The 17,513-nt window shown below is 37.7% G+C and overlaps 1 protein-coding gene across 6 annotated transcripts in view; it reads left to right on the plus strand.

The window, feature by feature from the left end:
* Positions 1–17,513, plus strand: part of DROSHA (drosha ribonuclease III) — a 126,179-nt gene that overhangs the window by 64,919 nt on the left and 43,747 nt on the right. For all 6 annotated transcript variants that reach the window (XM_049648244.1, XM_049648241.1, XM_049648240.1 and 3 more), the window contains 3 exons: positions 10,675–10,782; positions 11,298–11,436; positions 11,772–11,832. In XM_049648244.1, the coding sequence (XP_049504201.1) occupies positions 10,675–10,782; positions 11,298–11,436; positions 11,772–11,832 (308 nt within the window). The remainder of the gene's footprint in view (positions 1–10,674; positions 10,783–11,297; positions 11,437–11,771; positions 11,833–17,513) is intronic.

Consider the following 17,513-nt stretch of genomic DNA (forward strand, 5'->3'; position numbering starts at 1 on the left):
TCATTTATGTTGTGATGTCTGGAGCTACATATTTTTGTGTTAAGATTAATTGCTATTGATGCAGTGTTACTAAATAGTTTGAGAATAGTTACCAACAGTGGCAACCACCTATATCTACCAAGTCTTCAGTTACTTTGTTAACTGACCAATTTTTTTTTTTACCATAAGTACTTTCAGGAGTGAGTATCTCTGTTGATTCTTTCTTAAAGCCACTTGAAGCCATGATACCCAGGTTTTCAGTTTCTCCCAAACCAACATAATGTCATCCTAAGGTAGACATTATAAGAACAATATGTGGAATGTTCAACAATCTGTTCAAAATCTGGTGCTTTCAGTGATAAGTCAGAATTGATAGAGACATCATAAAATTGTGGAACATTATAAACTGGAAGGAACCTTAGAGATCTTTCAGTTCAGTGGGTTTTAAACGTGTGTGTGTGTGTGGTTTTTTTTTTTTGACAAAACCCTATAGAGCCCTAATTTGTAAAAAGATAGAAAATAACTAAGGGGTGGTGGGAGTGGATGGAGTATCCTGTTGTATTGATTTCCACCCTTGTAGCAGGCCCTAAGGCAGTTTTGTTCCACTGGACACAATTTTGTTTAAAGTATTGAGCCCTTGGGGCACCTGGGTGACTAAGTTAAGCATCCATTCTTGATCTGATCTTGATTGGCTTGGGTCATGATCTCACTTGTGAGATTGAGCCCCACCTCTGCTCTGTGCTGGGCAGTTGGCTCCATGCTGGGCTTGGAGCCTGCTTAAGATTCTGTCCATCTCCTTCTGCCTCTCTCCCTATCCTCAAAATAAATAAATAAATAAATAAATAAATAAATAAATAAATAAATACAAAATAAAATTAAAATAAAACAAAGAGCCCTTTTCCCCCCCTTTCTTTCAGTGAAATGCGTGCATATGGGTGCTGAATAATCTTTTCCACTGCAGTTCTGTGTTCTTCAGCTGTGTCACAGATTTCTTATTCTGGCTTGTCAGCTAGATTAGAAGTAGCTGGAGGACTAGGTTATCATCTCTTTATGTATTATATTTAACCTTCTGTCTGGAGATTGGCAGGCAAAAGCACTCAGTTAATTCCTTTTACTAACTGGTCAGAGAAATTGGACCCTGATTAAAACTCCTGCCAAGGTGAGTACTCCTTGATCTAATAATAGTCCTTTGCTCTGAAGGACTCCCACTCTCTCAAAGACAACTGCCATCTGTTTAGAAGCCATGCTTCCAGTCTCCAATCCTATTTTTTACAAGTAATGTTGGCTTTATTTAATTTCTTATCCTAGAATAAATGTTTCTTTTTGTGTGTGTTCCTGAAATCAGATGGCAGGTGGCATGTAATAATGCAGTTTAAAACATTCAAACTAAAGGCATTTAGTATGTTTGGTAATGAAGAATAAGAATCTGAGAAAGAGCAGTTAAATGAAATTATACACTGAATACTTTGAGTAATCCTGAAGCCTGTGAATAGGTAGACTCATACCTAATTTTTTTTTTAAGTTATTTATTTATTTTGAGACAGAGAGCACACAAGCAGAAGAGGGGCAGAGAGAGTGGGAGAGAAAGAGAATCCCCAGCAGGCCCCGCCCTGACAGTGCAGAGCCTGATGCAGGGCTTGGACCCACGAACCACGAGATCATGACCTGAGCCGAAACCCAAGTCAGATGCTTAACTGACTGAGCCAGCCAGGCGCCCCTCACACTTAATTTTAAGGGAAAAAAAACCACTTCTCTAAAATTCTCAGGGGTTGGGCAGGGGAAGGATTCTCTATTTGGTAACACATTGATGTAGAACCCACTGTTCATAAGTAATAATTGCTACTAGATTGCTGGCAAAAGCCTTTTGATGTTATCTTGCTGCCTCTGAGATGAAACTGTTGTCACACATCTGAGGAGGAGAAACTTAAGTACCAGCCCTTTATTCTAGATGTATAACCTCCCACCAGAGAAGTTACAGGGTTGTTAACGAGGTTAGAAAATTCTATCTGATGCTCCAACTAATGTGAGGAGGAATGGGAAGCTAGGTGTGGGCCTGTAACCTATAATTACATGTGAACTAAATGCAGACTTGAAACTGTGTTTAGAGACAAACTATTGAAAGATTTATTCTGTGTTGCTGTTTATTAGAGTGAATTCTAGGTAACATGGGAGGAAAAAAAGCAAGAATTAAAACCTGAAACCAAGGCTGAAAAATTCAACAGTAGGACTCAGAAAAGGAAGAAAGGCAGCATGTTGCTACAGGATCTGTATTTTAAGAGTGGGGTTCTGCCCACTGAGGTTGAATTGGTATCTTATAGAAGTAGGTGCCTGTACCCTCTGCTATGGTAAGGAGGTAGATGGTCCATGGGAATCAATAAACTGAACCATAAGAATGGAGAATGGATAAATGTGACAAACAGAGACATCAAAAAAGAAGCAAGGAATCTGCCACCATTATGGTTATATAGCCCATATAAGGCTTATCCCAAACTGGGGAGATGAACTCATTGAGAAAACTAAGGAGGCACAGGTGCATGGAGAATTGCTGTTGGTGCTAGGGAGACAAGCTGAGTTGTGGTGGTTGGTCTTTGTACTGGGTAGATCCAGGGCTATATTTGGATGCATTAATAGCTGTGCTGTCTTCCCATAGTAACTCTGGAATGGAATGGAGGGCTGCCTTGCTGGATCACAATAACTGATACTCTCGCTTCATGATTTATCAAGGGGACTGAACAGTGTAAAGAAATATCTCTAGGGATTAAGAGTTTTGGACAACACATTGAAGGAGTCATTTTCTAAGTTTGAACTTGGGAGAGAAAATGGAGATTTATACCTCTGAGAGACATATGGCTTCACAGTTACTGATAACAAATTTTTGGACAATGAGAGGTACTTGATTTTATTTTATTTTTTTGAACTGGAGATGTCGTGCTTCTCGTAATGGAAGAAAAGGAGATTTTGCTTGATGGCTGACTGGCCTGATAGAGAACTGTTAAAATTACATTTTTATTATACAAATTTCAGACATATAAAAGGTCAGGGAGAAAAGTGTAATGAACTCTTTGTAGTCCTCACACGGCCTCAGTGGTTATCAGCAGCATTTCTGTAATATCAAATACCAGCCAGTGTTCATGTTTTCCTGTCTGTTAGATCTGTGTCAGTCTGCTTGAATTGGGATTCAAACAAGATTCATACATTGCGATGAGTTGATGTATTTTAAGTCTCTTTACCCTAAGTTCTCATTCCATTTTCCCTTTGTTTTCCTTGCAAATTTTTGTTGTTGAAGAAACTCAAATCTCGTGTTCAGTAATGGTAGTGTTCCTGCGGTCTGATCTGATCTGAATTTTGCTGATTGTAACTTTATGGTATCATTTAACATGTGCTTCTCTCCCTTGTATATCCTATACATTGTTATAAACTGCTGTCTAATACAATACTACTGGCTACACATGGGTTTATAAACTTAAATTAATTAGAATTAAATGAAATTAGGGGTGCCTGGATATCTGTTAAGGGTCTGACTTAGACTCAGGTCATGATCTCACGGTTTGTGAATTCGAGCCCCATGTTGGGCTCTGTGCTGACAGCTCAGAGCCAGGAGCCTGCTTTGGATTCTGTGTCTCCCTCTCTTTGTGTCCCTCCCCGACTTGTGCTCTGTCTCTCAAAAATAAATAAATATGAAAATATTTTTTTTAGAATTAAATGAAATTAAAAATTCAGTTCTTAGTTGTCCTAGCCACAGTTCAAGCCCTTATTAGACACATCTTGCTATTGCCTGTTATAACAGCAGAGATGCAGAATATTTTCATCATCATAGGACGTTCTGTTGAATGGCACTGATCACTTGTAAGTGTATTTTTTTGCGCAACCTACTCTTAAGTGGTAGTGTGGTGTCTCTCTCCCTGTCTCTTTTTATTGTAAGTGGATTATTTAAGGGTGCCTGGGTGGCTCAGTCAGTTAAGCATCCATCTGACTTCGACTCAGGTCATGATCTCATGGTTCTTGAGTTCGAGCCCTGTGTTGAGCTCTGTGCTGACCGCTGACACCTGGAGCCTGGCGCCTGCTCTGGATTCTGTGTCTCCCTCTCTCTCTGCCCCTCCCCCTCTCACACTCTGTCTCTTTCTCTCTCACAAATAAATAAACATTAAAAAAAAATTGTAAGTGGATTATCCAAACATTTAATAGTTCTTTTAGAGAGTAAATTCTGTTCATAGAAATCTGACTTAATCAGACCATTTTTCAATTGAAGAAATAAGTCTTTGAATTGGAATGTATTTCTCCCCAGTCGTATACCTTATTTTAAAAATTGAAGTATAGTTGACATAAAATTAAATTAGTTTCACGTATACAACATAGTGATTCAGCAACTGTATACATGATGAAATACCACAATAAGTGTATTACAGTATTATTGACAATATTCCCTATGGTATGCTTTTTACCTCTGTGACTTATTTATTTTATAACTGGAAGTTTGTAACTCTTAATCCCCTTTACCTATTTCGTCCATTTTCCCAATCCCCTCCTGTTGGCAATCTCCAGTTTGTTTTCTATATTTATGAGTCTTTCTCTCTTTTGTTATTGTTTGTTCATTTGTTTTGTTTTTTAGATTCTACATGTAAGTAAGTCATAAGGTTTTTTGCCTTTCTCTGTCTGGCTTATTTCACTTAACATAATACCTTCTGGGTCCATCCATGGTCTCTCTTTTGTGTATAGCATTTTTAGTCACTAATGAATTATGACCTAGACCCAGTAATTCACTAAGAGCTTCCAAAGTGATATTTTAATTCTTTCTGCATTTATTAGTTAGAATACTTTAAAAAAGAATCTTTCCCTCATCAACTATTTGATATTCATACCAAAAAAAGTACTCATTTTTCTTTAATACACTAATAGTCCCAGGATAACAATATTAATGGCACCGATTATGGGAAGCAGTTGTTTGGGGGTATTCCTTTTTATCTGTGATTATCTACAGATATGACACAAGGCATGCACACACATTACTGTGGTTTGGTCACTTGTGCTTATATCACAAACTGGGTACACAGATTCATTTATTTCATTTGACTTTTGATTTAAAGTGTTTCTTTTAGAAAGTATTGTTTTGTAAATCTGTAAAATATTTTCCATGTTTCCAAACTCAGGTTTATAAAGCCAAGTCTGTTTTAAAAAAAATCTAACTTGTATCTCTTTCCTCTACTCCTTTCTTGCCCCTCTGCACCCCTAAGGGTAGCCATCTTTTAGAAATGGTTTAATTTTTTCCTTTAATATAAGAAAACACGGACACACGCGCGCGCACACGCATGCATACATTCTTTGTATGTTTGGCCTCCCCGCTGTCAAACTGTTTTTTGTTATGTGGTCCCTGTGAGCTCCATTTTCGTTGTTTGTTTGTTTGTTTGTTTTTTCTTTTTTTCTTTTTACATCTCTTTGTATTCAGGAAGGTTCATAATTCTGTATGAATGGTTATCTTTTTATTAACACCTTTGTAGTCTAATGAAACTTCTCCCTCCCCTCCTATGTGTGTCCCATTGCCCATTATTGAAAATAAATGATTATTATTTCTTGTGCTTCTCTCTCTCATCCAGCACCTAATTTGAAGTGATTATCCTTTTTTTAAAAATGTTTATTTATTTTTCAGAGAGAGAGAGAGAGAGTGAGCACGAGCAGGGGAGGGGCAGAGAGAGAGGGAGACAGAATCCAAAGCAGTCTCTAGGTTCTGAGCTGTCAGCCCAGAGCCCAACATGGGGCTTGAACTCACAAACTGAGAACATGACCTGAGCTGAAGTCGAATGCCCAATTGAGCCACTCTGGTGCCCCTCAAGTGATTATCCTTTTGCTGCAAGTTAGTATTTATGAGACACACAGCAGCCTCATCCCTACTCTTCATGGACTTCACGTTCTCCCCTCATTTTCTGATAGTTGTAGTAATCTGTTAGAGTATTAGGCATTTTCTATAATGTTGACTCACTTATTGATTATCTGTAGTTAAAAATATATTTGAAGGTAATTGCTAGTTTATATGGCAGTGTCTATCCCCCTTGTTTTGATTGTCTGAGCTCCTTTCTGGCAGATTCCTTAAGAAGGGCTTATTGAAACAATTATCCTTAAGGTCCTGCATGTTCCTAACCCTTTGTCTTTAAATATAAAGGCCACCTAAACTGGATTTAAAATTTGTGAGTTATGTTTTCTTTTTTTAACATCTTAAATATGTTCTCTTTGTTATCTGGCATAAAGCTCTGTTGTCAAAAGTGTGATAATATGAATTTTATAAGTGACTTGGCCCTTTTGTCTCAGTGCCTAAAGGATTTTTTTCCTTTAAAAACTAATAATAACCATACTAGAATATGTCTCAGCTTTTTTGGTTAATTTTTTCAGATATGCCGTATACCCTTCAGTATATACTTTCAAGTTGTCTTTTATCTCAAATGTTTTCTTGAATTACACATTTCATTATTCTGTCCTGTTGTATTGATTTTCTTTAAGGATTCATGTTATATGCACTTTGTACCTTCTTTGTTTATCTTCTATATCTATCACTTTCTTTTGAATCCTTCATTTCTTTTTGATTTTTTTATTTCTCTAAAATTTTGCCTTTTTCCATCTTTTATTTCTCAAAGGCACTATCCATTGGTTAATTTGCTGTTCATTCTCTTTAGTCTGTATTCTTAAAATGATTTTTTCCTTTTGTGTCTTTTCTCTGAGGTTTGTCACTTTTTTTCAAATCTTCCTTTCCTCCAGTCATTTCATTTCTGAATTAATGTAAATGTAATACTTATTTGTAGGGGTTTTTTTTTAATAGCTTCCTTTGTTTTCTTAATTTTGTTTATCTTATTTTGAAATGTTAGGTTACAGCTTTCATCTGTTTTGTTGGCATGTTTTTCTGGCTTTATTTTTTAATTATCTGAGGAATCTTATTCTATTCTTTCCATTTTCTGATAAAATCCTTGGATGGGGTATGATCATGATTTTGTATTGCTCTTCAAGTTAAATAATGTTAGATAAGTAAGTGAAATATTTTCTCGTACTTTTAGGAGGGAGGTAGAAGTCAGATTAACTTTTCACGGTTAAAGAGCCCCTCCTGCTGCTTTTGCAAAGTGATAAAAGACATGGCTTCATAATATCTGAGACCTGCCCTCTCTGCTTTCCTCCCCTACTTTTATCTGGACTTTCTCTTTCTTTTGCCCTTTATTCTTCCTCTCTTGCTTAAATGTGGCTTTTACTCTCCGTACTTGCTTCACCATGGGACTTTATCCTCGAAGGGAACTTCAGTTTTTAATTTTGAGCATTTATAGGGCCTTAGCTTCTCTGGCAGCATTACACTGTCCTCTTGTACTCACCCGGTAGATTGGAATCTGCAGAGCCCTCTCCAGTTTTGGTCACAGTTTTATTTTTTTTATTTTTAAAAAATGTTTATTTTTGAGAGGGATGGAGACAGAGTGTAAGTAGGGGAGGAGCAGAGAGCGAGGAAGACACAGAATCCCAAGCAGGCTCTGGGCTGTGAGCTGTCAGCACAGAGCCTGATGTGGGGCTTGAACCCACAGACCATGAGATCATGACCTGAGCTGAAGTCATGAATGCTTAACCAACTGAGCCCCCCAGGTGCCCCACAAAGATTGATAATACAAAAAAGGGCACCTAGGTGGGTCAGTCGGTTGAATATCCAACTCTTGCTTTTGCCCTGGGTCATGATCCCAGGGTTGTGAGATTGAGCCCCACGTCAGGCTCTGTGCTGAGAGTGGAGCCTGCTTAAGATTCTTTCTCTTTCTCCCTCTGCCCCTTTCCCCTGCTCATGCTTGCTCACTCCGTCTAAAATAAATAAAATGAAAAAAAAAAAAAAAACACAACTGAGCTAGAGATTTTAACAGTCTTATACATAATGTTGAGACTTTGTTGTCTAGGTTACAAGATGGACATGGGTCATATATACCTTTTAGTGATATTCACAAGAAGCACTCATATCTGTAAAGATAAACTAGTATTATTTGGAGCAAGTTTAGAGGAAGTAGTGAAAGGAATCAGAGCTGTTTGACATGAGTAAAGGTTAAAGGAAATAAGACTTAGGTTAATGAAGAAAAGATGTGGAGACATTACCATTAAATGTTTTTTTTGTTTTGTTTTGTTTTGTTTTTTTTGTCCCCAGGGGTATAACTAGGTTTCAAGGGATAAACCTCTAAGAGATAGATTTAGATTAAATGTTAATAATAACTTTCTAATCACCAGAGTACTCTAAAGAGGGTGTTCTTTTCTTTTTAAAGAATTTTTTATTAGAGTGCCTTGGTGGCTCAGTTGGTTGAGCGACTGACTCTTGATATTGGCTCTGGTCATGATCTCATGGTCGTGAGACCAAGCCCCGCTTTGGGCTCTGTGCCAACAGCTTGGAACCTGCTTCGGATTCTCTCCCTCTCTCTCTACCCCTCCCCTGCTCTTCCATTGCATGCGCGCTCTCTCTCTCTCTATCTCAAAATAAGTAAGTATTTAAAAAATTATTTTTTATTGTTTTTAATTTTTTTTAAGTTTGTTTATTTTGAGAGAGAGAGAGAGCACAAGCAGGGGAGGGGCATAGAGAAAGGGAGGGAGAGGGAGAGGGGGAGAGAGAGAGAGAGAGAGAGAGAGAGAGAGATCCAAGCAGGCTCTGTGCCATCAGCACAGAGCCCAACGTGGGACTTGAACTCATGAACTGTGAGATCATGACCTGAGCCAAGGTGGAGAGTCGAATGCTCATCTGACTGAGCCACCCAAGTCCAGCCCGACCCAGCATTTTCTTTAGTAAGTATAGTTGACATACAGTGTTATGTTAGTTTTAGCTGCACAACATGGTGATTGAACAGTTCTATTTATTACATAGTGCTCACTGTGATAAGTGTAGTCATGATCTGTCATTATACGTTATTACAACATTATTGACTGTATTCCCAATACTGTACTTTTCATCTCTGTGACTTATGTATTTATAACTGAAAGTTTATACCTTTTAATCTTTCACCCATCCTCCGCCCCCTTTCCCTCTGGCAACCACCAGGGTGTTCTCTGTACTAATTTCATTTGTTCGTTTTGGGTTTTTTTGTTTGTTTTGGTTTGGTTTTTTTAGATTCCATATAGAAGTGAGATCATATGGTATTTGTCTTTCTCTGAGTGATTTATTTCAGTTAGCATAATACCCTGAAGAGGGTGTCATTTTCTTGACAGGGGATGATCTCTTACTGGAGGTATTAAAAAAATAATTCATCAGTTTGAGTTCATACTTAAAGAAGATAGTTGCACTGTGTAGTCTTCATGACCCTTCTACCTTGAGTTTTTAGCATCAACTCCCTTGAGCTATCTGCAATTTAAATGCCTGGAAAGTGATACCAGACATTGGTCACAATTTTGTTTCCCTATTACAATGTTCTTTAATGCAGCACTTATCAGAACAACATGGAGGAAATGCCAATACTTCTGATCATAATGGCATATCTCTGGGAAGCCCTTGAGGGCAGAGAGTGTCTATCTTTTTTCTCTTCCACAACCCTAGTAAGCCTTGCACATGGAGGTGTTCATTATGTATTTATTGAATTGAAATGGAAAAAAGGACTTCCTGTTGATTGGAATTCCTAATTGGGAGCATTGATCTTTCCTTATAAGTTAATAATACAGGAAACTGATTTCTGCATTTTCAAGCAAATCCATTTTCATGTATTTTTAAACAATGCCATCTGAAAATACTTCAAAGAGTAAAATGATATAAAGCGTATGTCAGTCATTTTGTGGGCTGTGCCCATCCTCTAGGTTCTGATGAATAAGATGAATAAGAATGACTCCTTTCTCTCAAGTTCTAGGGAAATATTATTAAGAAAAAGAGAAGGCTATGCCTTTTATGAAATTATTTCCCAATAAGGCATCTTTAGCCAAATGAGAAGTGATTGAAACCAAAGTAAAAGTTCTATGTCCTCAGGTGACTTACCTGTATTGGTGGTTTTATAAAAGTCGTCCTCAGATTATTAGATCATTAAGTATTAAACCTAGAATGGCCCTTTGAGATCATCTGGCTGAGAAGTTCTTACCTGGAGGATAGTGATAGGCTTTTAGGGGTCTGTGAACCCATTAAAATTGCATACCTTTTTTTTTTACGTGTTTATGCACATAGGCATTTTTCTGGGGAAACAGTCATTTCCTTAGATTCTCAAAAAAGTCTTGACCGTGACAAAGTTTCAGAATTTGTAAGTCCTAATCCATTCTCTTGGAATTAAAGGCAGGAGGCCCAGAAATTCTGATGACTTGCTGAGATTACCCTGCTGTATCCTGTTGAAGCCGGGCTACTCCTGCCTGAGTGAGGCTGAGAGGCCTTGTGCTGAGCATTTTTTTGTATTTGCTCATTTCATCCTTTTAACCACCCCCCCCCCCCCCCCCCCCCCCCCAGCAAAAAAAAAAGTAGCTATACTGATTATTCCCATTCGGTAGGTGAGAAAACTGAGAGAGGGAGGTTAAATAACTCCCCTGTCAAGTCCCACAATTAATGAGTGACAGCAGGAATCAGACCGGGGCACTGTGGTTCCTGAGACTACACCCTTCGTAACTATAGTCCTCCACCCCTCATATGGGATTCGCAAAGATGCAATCTGGGATGGAAAATGGTTCTTGTTTGTTGTAAGTTAGATGAAGCATTTTTATAAGTTTTTATAGAGTTAAACATATTGAAATTTTCTTTCCTAGCATGCAATGATGTTGCCTGTTTTGACCCATCATATACGCTACCACCAATGCCTAATGCATCTGGACAAATTAATAGGATATACTTTCCAAGATCGTTGTCTGTTACAGGTAAGAATTACTCTCCTGTACACTCATAATGACAAAATAGGGGTAATTCATCTTGCAGGTTACAAATGGAACATTGAGATTCTCCGTTCTGGGAGATAATGAGGACGTTTAGAAACATAGCTCTCCATTACTCTGGTCTCTGGTTGCCACTTTTAAACGCTTTTTCTCACCTTTTTTTTTTTTTTTTTTTTTTTGACACTGTCTTTAAAGAAACAGGCTAAAATTTGCCTGTCAAACCTGAGTCCCTTCTTTCAGCCTTCCCTTCTCTATGGCTCTTCTTTTCAGGTGATGACTATCCTAGTTCTCCTTTGAAAGATGTGGATTTTTAGGTTTCTTTTCAGACGAGGACTTGTACTAGAGCTCTGGTACAAGCTCTGACACTGGAAGAGAGAAGATAGAAAGATGAGGGCTTAAAATTTGACTGGATACATAGATCTCTTTCCTGTTTCATTTGAAAACCATTTCAAATGATGGCACTTCTGAGTTAAACTAAATTTATTTCATTGAAATTTTAGCTGGCCATGACTCATCCAAGTCATCACTTAAATTTTGGAATGAATCCTGATCATGCCAGGAATTCTTTATCTAACTGTGGAATTCGGCAGCCCAAGTATGGAGATAGAAAAGTTCATCACATGCACATGCGGAAAAAAGGTATGTTTGGATTCTATCATTGTATTTTGGCCTGTGTTCTCTATTGTAAACTAAATCCTCATGATATGACTGTTTTATACTCTCATTCTTTACTGCTTTATGACCCATATATGACAGCATTCACTTTGAGCATTATTATAAGGATGGATAAAATTTTTAGAAAAATTTGTTGCTCCTTTTCAAGTGCTTTAAGTAACTTTAGTTGATCACACTTGTAGACATGCAGATATTAAACCTTTTGAAATCAAATTGGGGTAAAGTAGATAATTATCTATCTGTCATATCATGATCCTAGAATGCTTCTAACAGTATTTATTTGTGTATTTTTTTAATAGGAATTAACACCTTAATAAATATTATGTCACGTCTTGGACAAGATGATCCAACTCCCTCAAGGTAAAGTAACTTTTCTTAATAACAGCCTTATTGAGATATAATTCACATACCATATAATTCACCCATTTAAAGTATACAATTCAGTGGTTTTTAGAATGTTTACACAATGGTGCAACACTACTTAATTTTAGAATGTTTTCAGCACCCTGAAAAGAAACCCCATACTTCCTGTTTCCCCTCAGCCTGCCCATCCCCAGGCAACCATATTTTGCTTTCAGTCTGCTTTCAATCTCTATGGATTTGCCTATTCTGAACATTTCATGTAAATGGTATCATACAATGTGGTCCTTTGTGACTGGCCTCTTTTACTTAGCACAATGTTTTCAAGATTTATCCATGTTATAGTATGTGTTAGCACTTTGTTTCGTTTTATTGTCAAGTGATACTCCATGGTGTGGGTATGTCATGTTTTATTCATCGTTGATGGGTGTTTGGGTTGTTTCCACTTTTTGGCAATTATGAGTAATATTGCTGTGAATATTCGTGTACAGGTTTTTGTGTGGATATATATTTTGATTTTCTTGGGTATATACCTAGGAGTGGAATTTCTGGGTCATATGGTAACTTTGTTTAACCTTTTAAGTAACTGCCAGACTGTTTTCCAAAGTGGCTGCATTATTTTATGTTCTCAGAAGCAGTATATAATAGGTTCTGATTTCTTCACATCTTTCCCAACATTTTTTATCATCTGTCTTTTGTGAATCTAGCCATCTTAGTAGGTAGGAAGTATTACCTCATTTGTGGTTTTGTTTGTATTTCCCTGATGGCTAATGATGTTGTGTATCTTTTTGTGTGCTTAATTGGCCATTTGTATATCTTACCTAAGAGAACTATCTGTTGGGAATCTTTTCCTGTGTTTAATTGGGTTATTTTAAGTTATTGATTTAGAATCATTTTTATATATTCCAGATATAAGTCTCATCAGATGCAAATTTGCAAAAATTTTTTCTCATTCTAAGGATTGTTTCTTCATTCTTTTGAAGATGTCCTTCAAAGAAAAGTTTTGATGAAGTCCAATTTTTCTGTTACTTCTTGTGTTGCTTATACTTTTGGTGTCATGTCTAAGAAGCGACTGCCTAATATGGAGTCACAGAGATTTACATCTTTTTTCTTTTAAGAGTTGTATAGTTTTTTTCTCTTACATTTAGATCTTTGGTCTATTTTAGAGTTAATTTTTGTGTGTGGTGTGGTGTAGGGGTCCAGCTGCAGTCTTTTGATGTGGATATCCAGTTGTGCCAGCATCATTTGTTGAAAATGCTAATCTTTCTCCACTAAATTGTCTTGACACCCTTGTTGATAATTAATTGATGGTATATGTGAGGATTCTTTTTGGACTCTCAGTTCTATTCTGTTGATCTTTATGTCTGTCCTTATGCTGGTACCACACTGTCTTGATAACTAACTTTATAGTAAGTTTTGAAAATAAGAAATGCAAGATCTCCAACTTTTTTTTCCTCTTCTTCTTCTTTCAAGTTTGTTTTGGCTATCCAAGAACCATTACATTTCCACATGAAATTTTGGATTAGCTTATCAATTTTTGCAAAGAAGCCAGCTAGGATTTTGGTAGTGATTATATTGAATCTGTAGATCAATTTGTGAATGATTACCATCTTGATATTAAGTTCTGATCCCTAAACATTATATATCTTTACATTTATTTAAATCATTTAAAAAAATTTTTTTATTTTGTAAAGGTTATTTATTTTGAGAGAGAGAGAGAGAGAGAGAGAGAGAATGAATGGAGGAGGGGCAGAGAAAGAGAATCCCGTGCAGTGCAGAGTCTGATGTGGGGATTGAACTCACCAACTGTGAGATCATGACCAGAGCCAAAATCAAGAGTTGAATGCTTAACTGATTGAGCCACCCAAGCACCCCAAGTCATGTTTTTTTTTAAAATACTAATATTATTGTGTTTTTATTTATTTATTTTTATAATATTTGTTTATTTATTTTGAGCGACACATTGAGCGGGGGGAGGGACAGAGAGAGAGGAGAGAGAATCCCAGACAGGCTCCATGCTATCAGTGAGCGCGGAGCCTGACAAGGGGCTTGATCTCAACGAACCATTAGAGTATGACCTGAACTGAGATCAAGAGTTGGACATTTAACCGACAAGCCACCCAGGTGCCCCTAATTAAGTCATCTTTAATTAATTTAATTTATATTATAGTTTTAAGAGTACATTTTGTCTTTTGCTAAATTTATTCCTAAGTATTTTATTCTTTTTGATGCTATTATATATGGAATTGTTTTCTTAATTTCATTTTTGGATTGTTCATTGCCATTGTAGACAAATAGAATCAGTTTTTGTATATTGATGTTGTATCTTGCAACCTTGATGAGCTCCTTTGTTAGCTATAATAGTTTTTTAGTGGATTGTGTAGTATTTTTTTGTGTATATGATCATATCACCTACAAATAGAGATGGTTTTAGTTTTTCCGTTCCACTTTGGATGCCTTTTATTTCATTCTTTAAACATAGTTGCCCTGGCTAGAGCTTCCAGTATAATGCTGAATAGAAGTGGTAAGAGTGGGTCCTTGTCTTCTTCCTAAAATCTTTAGGTGAAAGCATTTTTTTACTGTTGAGTCTGATGTTAGCTGTGGGTTTTTCGCAGATGTCTTTTTTTTTTTTTTTTAATGTCTATTTATTTTTGAGAGAGAGAGAGACAGAGCATGAGTGGGGGAGGGGCAGAGAGAGAGGGAGACACAGAATCGGAAGCAGGCTCCAGGCTCCAAGCTGTCAGCACAGAGCCTGACGCAGGGCTTGAACTCATGAGCTGTGAGATCATGACCTGAGCCAAAGTCGGATGCTCAACTGACTGAGCCACCCAGGTGCCCCTGTAGATGTCTTTTAATCAGGCTGAGGAAATTTCTTTCTGTTCCTAGTTTGCTGAATGTTTTTATTACGAAAGTATGTAGAATTTTGTCAAATGTTCTTTTTGTTTTTTATTCATTTATTTTTTTGCTATTGAGATGATCTTTTGTTTTTTTTTTGTTTTTTTTTTTTTTTTCATTTATTCTATTCATGTGGTATATTGTGTTCATTGATGTTGAACCAACCTTGCTTTCCTGGGATATATCTCACTTGGTTATGATGTATAATCCTTTTTATATGCTACAAACCTTGCTTTCCTGGGATATATCTCACTTGGTTATGATGTATAATCCTTTTTATATGCTACAAACCTTGCTTTCCTGGGATATATCTCACTTGGTTATGATGTATAATCCTTTTTATATGCTACAAATTTAATCTACTAGTATTGTTGGGGATTTTTATGTCTATAGTCATAAGAGTTATTGGTCTGTAGTTTTCCTTTTCTGTGATGTTTTGTTTGGTTTTATTATTAGGATAATACTGGCCTTATATAATGGATTGGAAATTTTTATATGTTAATTCTCATTATTGTCTTTCTTGATTTTAAGGGATACTCTCATATATTAACATTCTTAATTTTGTGTGGCCTTAAGCCCCTGAAGAATCTGGAAAGGAAGTGGATTGGGTCTAAACTCATTAACACCCCTGGAAAACTAATGGAGGCAATTGCCTAATGGCTGAAGAGTCTCTGATGTTGCCCTCAGGAAGCTTATCTTTGTGTGTAAAACACAGTGGGTTATACTCTGAAAGCCAATAGAGATTGCTAGAGGGCAGATTTCTTTTTAAAATGGACAGTTGAGAAGTTAGATAGCCAGGCTTATCCCTCTTGGATCCAGACTTAAATGGATTAAAGGTGGGTAGAGCCGGGATAGAAGTGACAGGGTTGACCGTTGCTGCAGCTCATAACTGACTTCCACAGCCAAGAGCATGGCCAGCCATAGCTAGCATAACTTCCTTTTCTACCTCTTTCTTCGTCTGTCACTTTTATTTTTAAATTGGCTTGCCTTGAGTTGCTCTCTTTTGAAATTATCATAGACCATACTATCTTCCTCTTCAATCAAGAGGTGAAAAGAAAGGCAGGATGAAACTTTAAAATTTTCGTTTGAAGATGATCATACGCCTTACTATGGTATTCTGTGAGAGCCTAAGATCAGAAAAGAGCTGTCTAATTAAAAGAGCCCTTAATCACACCCTCAGGGACGGTGTGGCCATGGTTTCCTTTTACCCTGCTATATTGTAGAGTCTCCAGATGACCAGTTCTGTGTTTTGATAAGTGGAACCCTGAGTTCCCTGCGGCCCCTTTGAAAAAGGCAAGGCTACACATGCCCTACACGTGTACTTTACACTGATGAAAGCATGAGCTTAAGTTATCTTTGTCTCATCTACCCCAACCATAGTTGTTGGTACGTAAATTGTCTCTGATAGCGTTGTTCAGACCTCACGATTTGTTTTCTTTTTTTCCGTCACAAAGAACAGGGCTTTCTTTCCGTGGCAGAAGGAATGATATCTGAGAAACCGTGTTCATTTTGAACTCAACCATGTTGAAAATGATAGAGAATAAACAGATATCATGTGTCCTTTGCTGCTTGTGTCGAGAGCCTCCTGATTATTGCTTATTGCTGATGTGGGGTTGACCCCAGGTTTCTGTTTAGTGAGAGCCTCCTCGCTTCTTTGGTGGCAGCGTCTGCTACGGCTGGACTGTGGTTGTCCAGCGGTCTCCGCTGTGCATGGCTCTTCATACATGTTTAATCCAACAGACGTTTATCAAGTACCTTTTGAGTTTGAGGTAATTTGTAGGTATTTTGGAGGATTTAAAGGCAAGTGAGACAAAGCCCCCACTCACCAGAAGGTGTGACTACCTTAGGTGGGGTAAGAGTGCTATGAACATAAATAACTTAATGTAAAAGATACTCTGCTAAGTGCTTCACTCAAGGTCAAAACAAAATATACTTAGTCTGCTGTGGGGCTGAGGATAGCTCTGGTGGTTGTTTAGGGATTATAGGTCAGTTTTATATTATGCACTTGAATAATTGAGTTCACTTGAAATGATTTGTCCTCTCCTTTATTTCTTAGTTTGCTATTTTAAAACGGGATGCAGTTGTCCCTGCTCCTTGGAAGTGTTTGTGTATCTTTAAAGTAAACCCTGTCGGGGCACCTGGGTGCTTCAGTCAGTTAAGTGTCTGACTCTTGGTTTCAGCTCAGGTCATGATCTCACAGTTTGTGGGTTCGAGCCCTGTGTTAGGGTGTCAGTGCAGAGCCTGCGTGGGATCTCTCTCCCTCTCTCTGCTCCTTCCCTACTAATTTTCTCTCTCTCTCTTTCAAAACAAATAAATTAATTAAAAAAAAACTATCAAATTGCAAGTGTCAGTGGTTGTATCTCCTCCCAAACAAGTTTGCTCAGAACCTCAAACTTGAGAAAGGAAAAAGAGAAAGGGTGAGGTACTAATGGAAATAGGAATGTGGAGGAGCAGGACAGGCAGAAGAGAAGGGTGAGAGGAGGGGCTCTTGATCGAATCCTTCTCCTGATCCTCCTGGAAACCACTCCTCCCACCCCTGTCTATCCTGCACTGCAGTTAGTGACCACATTCTGCCACTTCTGCCCTCATACTGCCTCTGCATTCAGTCCCCTGGCTATTTCTGGAGCCTTACTTCTAGTATTTTTTTATGTCTGTTTATTTATTCTGAGAGAAAGAGAGAGCGCGAGCATGCACACAAGCAGGGGCAGGGGCAGAGAGAGAAGGGGAAGGGGAGAGAGAGAGCATGCACACAAGCAGGGGCAGGGGCAGAGAGAGAAGGGGAAGGG

This window comes from Panthera uncia, assembly GCF_023721935.1.
Source record: "Panthera uncia isolate 11264 chromosome A1 unlocalized genomic scaffold, Puncia_PCG_1.0 HiC_scaffold_17, whole genome shotgun sequence".
In the NCBI taxonomy this organism is placed as follows: Eukaryota; Metazoa; Chordata; class Mammalia; order Carnivora; family Felidae; genus Panthera; species Panthera uncia.